The sequence below is a fragment of the Ranitomeya imitator genome, chromosome 5 (genome assembly GCF_032444005.1).
Source record: "Ranitomeya imitator isolate aRanImi1 chromosome 5, aRanImi1.pri, whole genome shotgun sequence".
Classification (NCBI taxonomy): Eukaryota; Metazoa; Chordata; class Amphibia; order Anura; family Dendrobatidae; genus Ranitomeya; species Ranitomeya imitator.
In genome coordinates, this window is record NC_091286.1 from 297,180,681 (window position 1) to 297,191,520 (window position 10,840).

The 10,840-nt window shown below is 37.9% G+C and overlaps 1 protein-coding gene across 2 annotated transcripts in view; it reads left to right on the top strand.

Moving 5' to 3' along the window:
- BEND3 (BEN domain containing 3) overlaps nucleotides 1–8,608 on the top strand; it is a 46,210-nt gene extending 37,602 nt beyond the window's left edge. Inside the window, exon 4 of one of the 2 annotated variants that reach the window (XM_069726277.1) lies at nucleotides 1,217–5,128. In XM_069726277.1, coding sequence (XP_069582378.1) covers nucleotides 1,217–3,448 — 2,232 coding nt within the window. In that variant the 3' untranslated portion in view covers nucleotides 3,449–5,128. Of the gene's footprint in view, nucleotides 1–1,216 lie in introns of both variants that reach the window. The other variant, XM_069726276.1, reaches the window with a different exon arrangement.
- The last annotated feature ends 2,232 nt before the right edge of the window (nucleotides 8,609–10,840 follow it).

Below are 10,840 nucleotides of genomic sequence, written 5' to 3' on the forward strand. Positions count from 1 at the left end.
TTATAATAAAACAAATCGAGTGTCACTTATCCCTCCCCCAAGGTCCAGCAATGTCTCTCCGCCCCTGCCCTTTCTCTGTTTGTCTGAAGGGTTGGTTTAACATTGACAGCACTACAGCCAAGCTGAATTTTAACTGTTTAGAGCATCATTGATCCTATAAAAATTATGCTGGCATTGTAGTTTTTAATCAATGAATAATTGTGGTTAAGAGAAAAAGTTTTATTACATATGGAAATGAGGGGGCAACCCTACACACTTGGCATGGCCAAGGGCTCTTTGCACCTTTGTGCTGCCTCAATTACAATATTTTTCCCTTTGCGACATGGTGATTGGCAGTGCTCTCTTTGGAGCATTGTCTCATTTAATAGCCAGCCCTGCAGAATCTAACACTGGAGCCGCCAAATGCATGCATAGATAGTGTTCGTGTGCAGGGGCAGAGTTCTCATCCTCCTCTCCTATGTATAGCATTCATTTGTTGCTCAGAGAAATGATGAGGAGCACTCAACAGCACAGAAGCCAATCATTTAGCTTGGTGGCTTTAAAGGATCCGTACCATCTACATTGGCAGAGCCGCTTAGCTCACTTTAACTAACTGCTGGCAGTACTGAACATTTTCTGAAAGGGAACAATCCCTTTTAAAGGGGTATTCCCATCTCCAAGATCCTATCCTAATATGTAGTAGGTTGAAGACACAAAAGAGAATAGTAAAACCAAAAACACTCAGTTTGAAAAAATGTTGCAGTAATCCGCAAGTGCTAGTATAAGATGTAAAAAACAGGGTATTTGGTTGATACGTTTTTTGCAAAAATGTATACTAAGCTGCTCTACCAATCTTCACGGTATACCCTTATCAGAGCAGTCCTAACTAATGTATGCAATCCCTATCTGATGTATTTAAAAACCTGATCATCTGTATATAACCTGGACTACATTTCCAATTGGAGATATTTGCTAATATTATTACATCTACTAAATATTGCGATAAAATCTTGGAGATGGGAATACCCCTTAAGATTTGAGTCTTCATTCAGTATGCTCATCACAACCCAAGAGTCTGGGTTGTTTGACCTATATCAATTTATGTTTTGTGTATAGTAAAGTATAATATTCAGCAAGTATCAGAACAGACTTGACTTTTTTTACTTTATTTTTTAATATTTTCATCATTTCTAAGCTTTGCTTTTAATACTCGTGTTAATTATCTTTTGTATTTTAGACTTTTCTTTCATATATGAGAAACAGAGAACCTGAGCCTTCAACCTTGGAGTTAAGAAATAATTCTGTACCTCACAGTGCTTCTTCCGATGAAGGAGACGAAATGTTCAATGAAATTACCTCTTCTCATAAAAAGCCTTTATACGGGATTTCACATAAAATCACAGAGAAAAGAAATCCTTTTACTTCGGATCTCACATTATCTAATGACATTTATGACAGAGGAAATCAGATCAGCACTTCAAATATTCGAATATTTACTGACTTGCATAAACGCGATTCTAGCAGTAATGGTATGAGTTCCCAAATGAATGATGACTCAAACATTTACTCCTTAATACAAAAAATGTTTTTCACCCTCAACACCCTTAATTCCAATATGACACAGCTCCACAGTAAAGTTGACCTCCTGTCTCTTGAGGTAAATAGAATAAAGAAAAAAGTGAGTCCTCATGAAATGGTGGCAGAATTTCACCCACCACCTGAGTATCAGCTAACTAGCACTGAACTTAAGCAAGTCTTAGATCAAAGTTCCTCAGCAGGTGATCTCGCATGTCGGCTGTTGGTTCAACTGTTTCCCGAACTGTTTGGAAGTAATACATTGCCTAGAAACTGTAACACTTGTGGGTTCTCCAGTAAAAACAAACTTGAATCCCTTCATCTCCAGCTCATTAGAAACTATGTAGAAGCATGCTATCCTGCTGTTAAGAACACTACTGTTTGGCAAGTTGATGTCTTACCTCAGATAAATGACTTCTTCAATCGATTTTGGGCTGAAAGAGAAATGGAGAGCACTCGTGGAATGCAGACCACTAATTTTTTTGAAAGTTCACCAAGTGAAAATGTTCACTTTATTGAAAATAAGGAGCAAGAGGAAAACGAGTGTCAAGAGAGGGCCAATGGCCTTGTCGCAGAGGTTTCTGTCAATTCACAGGACTTAAATGAGTATTTAGAAGAGGCTTCATCTCCTGGTGAATTTGCTGTGTTTTTGTTTCACCGATTATTTCCTGAAATTTTTAACCAAAGAAAATTCGGAGACAGATATTTTGTAGATCCTGAAGGTTTTAATCTAGATCCACATCGGTTGCAAATGATCCGCCAATATACGGAGATCTATTTTCCAGACGTACAAGAAGAAGAGGTTTGGCTGCAGCAGTGTGTACATAGAATAAATGATGAGCTGGAAAGCATGTTTTTGGATGGGAGTGAATGTGATGATGCTAGAGATGACTGTTTTGAGTCAAACTTGCCTGATGATTTGACTGGAATAAAGGTAGAAGATGGTGCAGATCCTGAAAAGCCAGGAAGGAGATCTAAAAAAATATGGCTTGTTCCATTTGACTTTGATAAGGTTGACCTTCCCCAACCAGACTTTGAGGTTCCTTTTCCACAATTCCTGCTTAGCAAAGAGCAAGTTAAAAATATATATGAGACGAGCTTGTCAATTGGCAATTTTGCTTCGCGTCTTCTAGTTCGTTTGTTTCCTGAGCTTTTCACACATGAGAACCTAAGAAAACAATATAACTGCAGTGGATCATTAGGAAAGAAACCACTTGATCCTGTTCGCATAAAACTTATCCGACATTATGTTCAGATACTGTATCCCAGAGCAAAGAATGACAGAGTTTGGACTTTGGAATTTGTAGGAAAGCTGGATGAGCGGTGTCGTAGAAGGGATACTGAACAAAGGAGATCTTACCAGCAGCAGAGGAAGATCTACGTTCCAATGCCTGAGAGGCAAGACTTTGTGTCTTTTGACTTGAACACTGAAAGGTATAGAGATCTTATTGAAGGACCACCTCTCCCTCCTGAAAGAAGCACAAAGGACTTTTGCAAAATACCACTAGATAAGATTGCGGTTCCATCTCCAGACTTCCCAGTGCCTTCAGTGTATCTGTTAAGTGACAAAGAAATTAGGGACATTGTTCAGCAGAGTCTTTCTGTTGGAAATTTTGCTGCCAGGTTACTGGTAAGACTTTTTCCAGAATTATTTACTCCAGAGAATTTAAGACTTCAATACAACCACTCAGGTGCATGCAATAAGAAGCAGCTTGATCCTCTAAGACTGAGGCTAATTCGACATTATGTGGAGGCAGTGTACCCTGTGGACAAGATGGAGGAAGTATGGCATTACGAATGTATTCCTAGTATTGATGAAAGGTGCAGACGCCCAAACAGAAAGAAATGTGACATACTTAAAAAAGCTACAAAAAGTCAAAATAGTAACTGCTGAAGAAAACTGTTAGTAAAATATTCTGATTGGGGTTATTTTTGTAATTTTTTTCTAGCGCTGCTTTAACATGTCTTCTTCTGAGTATTACAGTTGTAGGACAATGTTACTAGTACTTTCCAGAATGTGAGACCTATTGCATATTTGCACTCCATTATTATAATTTTTATTTTTTTTCTTGTATTTTATGCTGTTGGGTTTCTTGATATTGTCTTTTTTTTTTTTTGCATTTTTGTTTTATATTTTGCCTTATTTTAGAAGGTATAATATTTTTGTAGCCAGTGTTTCGTAGGCTCTTATGGTATTGTTGAATAGTATTTTTATTGCTGAGCTGAGACTTATTGCGCTCATGAATACATCATAAGAACTTTCTTTACGGTTTTGTTTTTCATACATTCCCTTGAAAATTGTTTTTTTCTCACAGAACAATGCTTAAACCCAGATGGTAGCCATTTCATTTTTTGTTTTTAAATGTTTACTAGAAATATTATATTTTTTTTAATTAAAAGTAATAATGTTGCTGAGAAAAATAAGGTAATATAAAAAGTCTACTTGAAAAACAAGATATCAAAAATGTCTCATGAATCCTAAATTTTAGATTTTATATATCTATATGTGACATGTCAGAGCTTAGGCTTTTACTTGTAATAGACAACATTATGTAAGAGCTGTCTGATGTGGTGTATGTAGGGATTAGCACTAGGGGCTTGGTTACACAAACGTATTTCAGGCCTGTAATGGCTTCGATATCTAATATTTCAACAAACACAGGATTGGATCTCAGCAAACCTTAGTAGTTAATCCTATTGGTATAGTTCTTGCTTACTTTGCAGTTTTTTTTTTTTTTGTGGAGTGGGGCCTGAAAAAAAGAAGTGTAATTTATATTTGTATATATTTTTGTGAATCTATTTCCAATGTATATGCAGGCAAAGCGTGAGATTGCCTGATTAAGAAAAAATCATTTATTTCAAAGGCTTCTTTTAATACCCCAAGCGATCACAATGTAATATGTATAGGAACTTGGTAGTAAGTGTTCAGTTCCTATGCAGCGCCACCAAAGGGGAAGCATTTCACATTGTGTGCTGAAAATCAGTTGGCTATCCATGTAATGCAGGCGTGCACTCGCTGTAATCCGCAATGCAGTTCTGTGGGACCCCCAAACATTGGGAATCAAACATTCTAGTCTGTGACTTCTTATGCACAGAAATGAGTTGCATTATTACATGTTAGTTCCATTTTGCCTTCCCTGCAGAAATCCAAGATTTCAATGCAGGTGTTGCTGCTAAAATCTATTTTTCATATCTGCATCATATAAAAGTACAAAAGGGTAAACTCTAGAAGCCTTGGAAACCGATTGGTACCCTGTGATCTCTAGTATCTGCAGCACTATGTTATCAGTGTGTCAGTTGTATGTTACAGCACACATTGCTGATGAAAATACTTACATTTCATAAATGTACAAAGGCTTTAAAGCCTATACTGTTAATGTCATAAAACTTTCAAATGGTTAATAGTGTACCTTTTTTCAAGTCTTTTTTTCTGTTATATATTGTAAGAGGCTTAAATGTCCTTCAGGTCAGAAAAGGTCTGAATCTCTTAGTAACCCACCCAAGCACACAACCCACCCACACAAACCACCCACCCACCGAGCCACACAACCCACCCACCGAGCCACACACACACACACACACACACACACACCGATTTCTTAAGAGTATTTAGAAACACCCGCCTGTGGAAGTACTGAGGTTAGAAGACTGCACGCACGCATTTAGTAATGTGGCAACTCAGTAGCAAATCTATGGGTTCATATGTCGCTCTGTGCACACACATGAAGTGAGGGCTTCTAAACGTTTTCTTCTTAAAGTATCGTGGGTGTAGGAGTCTCAGGGCCAGAACAGTCCCTATTACATCTAACAAAACTTGTGAAAATATACATATTGTTGTGAAAAATAAGCATGCTATGTTAGCTGGAGGGTAGTTTTCAACCCTTTTCCACTTTTTTTTATTATTTCTCCTGGAGTCTCACAGGCAAAACAGGGTAATAAAGTAAATAATTTTATAAATTCTCTAAAGTGGTCTTAAAGCAGATCTAACAAAATTTTCCACTATACAAACTACATACATTATTAATAGATACCTTAGATCTGATGACGCTGGTGTATTTGCTTTGAAAATCTGTCATAATGACTATTATCCTTTTTGGAAGTTTTCCACTGAGCTATTAATTGAAGTCCAGTTGGGCATGATTATACTGTTCTACATAATTTCAAAAGTTGTCATGGGCAGTTATATATGCAAATTGCGAGGAGCATTGCACGGCGAATAAGCCTCCTTACCTTGACATGCCAGATCTGGTATGTCACTCTCCACAAGGAGCCCAGGTTCAGTTATGAAAGTAGCTATTTCTTAATGGTTTTACCTCCTGAATTCAAATCTGACAATGAAATTTTTTAGTTGGCTCTTGTTTTTATGATAGTGTTTTCTTTTTACTGCTACGTATAATGCATAAAAGCCTCAGTACTTTAAAACATTATTATTTTTGCAAATATCAAATATAAAAATGCTGAATATTTTGTTATGCCAATTTTCAGATATTTTTTTTTAAAAAGAAAGTTAGCAACAATTCAAATAAAAACCTGTCTAAACACTATTGCAATTCTAAACGGTTATCAAAATTGCACTGCAAAATTTGGTCCTCAATTCAGTGTCAAATATTTTTTGCTTGTCTCTTGTACTCCTGCATCAGATAATCTCTTACATTTGTTCAACAGTAATCTGCATTGATTGATTCCATTTTTCTTTATCTTTTCACCATAGCCGCAATATCTTGGTGCAATCTCTCACTGTACTTGTCGCTCACTGCTCTGCAGTATGTTGGAAAGAAAAAACTAGATGTGAATGTAAAACATTTATGTTAAAAAGGAATCTGTCCCACATTTGACCTATCTGAACCAATAATATGGGCATACAGGTTATAGAACACTGAAAAGTTATCCCTGTATGCCTCCCATCAGATGCCTTGTTGTTGATAAAAGATGATTGATCACTTTAAGTAAATGGGTTCTTCCAAGCTATGGGGAGGATGTTGACCAGAAGATAGCCGTACAGCTTATTTTACATGAAGGAAACATTACCAGTGTATGACAACTAAGACAGAGCAGGAGAACTTAAGTTGGTCTTCTTGCAAACACCTTTTCGGCTTTTATCTGGGCTCAACTATAGTGCAACAATACTGTAACCCTGTCTGCCTTTGAGATGGAAGCTGAGAGGAATCTGCAGATGTGTCATTTATAATCACACAGCTCTGCAGTGAGAGGTCATTACACATCACACTAATAACTCCCCCTTCCTGTAAAATGGAAAAAAAAAAGGGGGAGCGCACCTTGCACAAATCACACTGGGAGACACTAAGCCACAGTGTAAGGCTGCCGTCACACTAGCAGTATTTGGTCAGTATTTTACATCAGTATTTGGAAACCAAAACCAGGAGTGGGTGATAGATGCAGAAGTGGTGCATATGTTTCTATTATACTTTTCCTCTAATTGTTCCACTCCTGGTTTTGGTTTACAAATACTGCTGTAAAATACTGAACAAATACTGCTAGTGTGACGGCAGCCTAAGAGGTTCTCACCTGAGCATGTTGTGCCAATAACAGGCACAACCCTGAGAAGAATGTGTGGCAAGTCCAAACGGTTGCTGCTCCACCCACTGGACTCTTAAAAATCCAAGAGAGGGAAATAAGGATGGTGGGTTGGTTCAGCTCTGCCACTGATGTGAATGGAGTAATGTTAAAAACTTTATTCAGAGCCGTTCTGGTTCCTTCATCAGGCAGGTTGATAATCAGTTATAACTTTATCTAAATGGCATCAACAACAAGGCATCTGATATGAGGCATACAGGGATGACTTTTTTCAGCAGTCTAGAACCTGTATTCCCATATCCATTGTTTAAATAGGTAAAATGTGCTGACAGATTCCCTTTAAGGACGTTACAGGCAAGATCTTTATATGTTTTGAGATTTTTCATAAACCCTTCATAGTTTTCTGCTCTTGCGTTTCCAAAAATATTAGTTGCTACCCATGCTACTTCCAACAAACGGAGAAACTCTTCATCTCGAAGAAGCTTACGAATCTGAGGTCCAATAAAGACTGCATCCTTTATCTTTGCTTCACTCAACATTGGAACTTTTTCAACGAGATACTTTAATGTGTTTTAATTTGATTTTTAGCCATTGACTTTACATAGTTCTTCCTTCGATCCAACTTGATATACCATGGTGGGTAACAAAATCTTATGTGGGTCAACAAGTGCAGAATGCAGGACATTTTTACTCCCTAGCCGAAGTGAATGTCGGAGAGGCCAGTCTCTTTTTTTATAGTGATATTCTCTTGCACCACTATTCCACTTGCACAGAACGCAGCAGTATTTTGCATATCCACCCAGGAGACCAAGTAAGAGGGCAAGCACCTGTCGCCATAGAGGGGCCACAAATGTTGGTAATAGTTCAGGCATCTCAACAGCTGTTTCATGTCATAGGTTTCTTTCATGTGGACTGCATAACTAACTGGAATTGGCATGACCCATTGCCATTATGAAGCAGAACAGGTTTTAGACATGTTTTGGATGAATCGATGAAGAGACTCCATTCCTCTGGATTATGACTTATCTTCAGTGCTTCCATTAAACTGTTGCATGCCACAAGATCACCCTCCATGAAGAGGTATTGGACAAGTTCTTTATCGCGGTTGAGGAACAAAGAAATCCAAACATTACCCCCTAGGAGTTTTTACTGCTGTGGCCTGGAACCTGAGCCTTTCCATTGGGCAGATCCAAAGATCGTTCAGTTCACTTTGTGTTAGATGTGTAGTTCAGTTGAGGTTAGTGACAAAGTCTGGGTCATGAGAGTAAGATGCTTCATGACACCAGGTGCATTCTTCTACCTCACTTGACTCAATTGAAAATGTTTCTGGTGATTTTGGAACTGGCTTTTTTTTTGTATGTGGTACCGAGTGTATTGCAGATGGAATGTTTGGATACTGTAATGTCCACTTCTTCCTTGAATCAGAGTATCTGTTAGTGGTTGGAGATTAAGTTTTCATCGCCTCAGCTGAATGATTTACAGCTACTACCCTGAGTACATGTGAGGGTTGCCTGGTTGCTCCTCACATGTAATCAAGCTGTCTAGTAGCTGTAAATCATTCAGCTGCGGCGATTAAAACGTAATCTCCGAACACTACCAAATACTCTGAGATCACCCGAGCAACGAGTACACTCGCTCATCACTAATGCACATCTATTGCAGCATATGTGTGGAGCTCAACTCTTGTCCTGATATATTCTGCAGCCAAAATACAGGTAGTAGGCTTTCCTTATCATGGTAGTCAAATTTCGCCTTTGTGACGCAAAAGTGACTTCTCTGCATATGTACCAAAGCTATCCACTTTGTTAATGCAAGAACGATGCATATCTGAAAAAACATAGAAATTTGGAGCCAATCGGCAGATTTAAGCATCATATTAGTTTTCAGCACAAAATTCAAGAGTTCAACTGTTTTCGTCTCAACCAATTTTGGCTGTAGAGCAGTATCAGTCTCTCTGCCTAATAGATGGAGTCATAAATGGTAAGGTATTTGAAAATTGGGTTTCTAAACAAGGATTCATCCCAAATAAATTGTGGTTACAAGCGGTGAACACACTTTGTCACTGGCAATCTTTTTTAAGTTCATAATTATAATATAGGCAACCACAGCTAGCTCTTAAGATGAACGTTTTCTTTAACAGATTTTTCTAGGAGAATTCTGCTAACACCTTTTTTTTTTATCTTCATCTCAACCAGTTTCTTATCCATATTACTTATTCAAAATGTAGTAGAACTAAAAAGTTGCTTTGCAAATTCAAAAAAACCACATTTTCTACCACCTTCATGCCTAGCATCATAATTGAAGTGTTCCTGCCCTGTTCTTTTACTATTTTTATTATGGTAAGGTCTAACCTCAAAAGGTCCCTGAAACCAGAAGTGGTGCCACTTGATTGACCAATTCTGATGGATGTATGTTACTTGGAACTGAAGGTACTAAAAACTTGCAGGAAAAAGAAAAGCGCAAATAGGGTCTTATCTCACGATTTACAAGTGTTGTATTGGCAAAGAGCTGTTCACCTGATCGTGGTGTAGTGAGTGCGTATATGCCAGCTGCCGCAGATCCACGGGTCGACACGCGACCATAACAGGAATGTTATAAAGGAAGATTTGTGGATTATGTCTTCGCTGCTAACCACTTCGAAGCCAGACGTACTGAAGGAATTAATGGTGGTTTATTCAACGCGTTTCAGAGTCTGACTCATTCAACATTGTTGATGTGGTATTTCCTGAAGAAGTCATATAGACTTTGAAACGCGTTGAATAACCACCATTAATTCCTTCACTACGTCTGGCTTCGAAGTTGTTAGCAGCGCGGACATAATCCACAAATCTTCCTCTATAACATACTTGGAACTGAAGAAAATACCAGATATGGAATGTATAACAAGTGTGACTGACTGATCTTTTAAATATTGTAAGCATAAAATTTCCTTTGTGTTGTTTTTTTTACTCCATTATTGCCTGCAAAAGTAGAAATATTTGCCCATTTTCTAAATACAAATTGCGCCAAACTGTTGTGACATTTCAGAATTTTGTGCAAAACTGTTTTAGGAACCAGTCCCTAAGAGTATGTTGTTTCAAAGTTTAAATTGACTAGGGCTGCAAATGTGAAATCTGCAGGATGTCAATGTATACTGTGGATATCGGTGTATTAAACCCTTTGCAACGCAGCTCTCTACATTTTTCCAATTATGTCTGCTGGAGATTACATTTTGCCATCTTTCCCATGGCAGGTCTGTAGCAAGGATGAGAAATACTGGGTGTAGCTTTGTCATATGTGCCAGGAAAACCTCCATTTCGCCTTTACAGGTAGGTTTTTTAAGCTGTTTGGTATAGCACAGAAGAATGCACCATTCCATACAGAAGCATTCAGTATCAAAAAGTATACGCAGTAGAGGATCCCGTTGGTAGAGCGCTGGGTAAAAGGACCCTAACTAAAATTGATACACAGATTAGTTTGTTACCATGGAGACATAGGTTTATAAACAAGCTCTACAGAGATAGTTGCTTCATATGTTTTTAGGGGTCTTTTTTTGCACTAGCAAGTAGAATAGGTAATACTTATTTAAATAAGACTTCATAAGTCATTAAAAAAAAATCTTTTATATTGTTGCAGAGGAAGTATATCACACCATGGCCATTCACATGGATGACCACCTTTGTAATACTTGGCTCTCGCTTTGGTGGTTCCTCTTCTATTCTTGGTTAGTGGCTTTCGGATTATTAACTAGGGGTCGAAGATTGCAGATGGG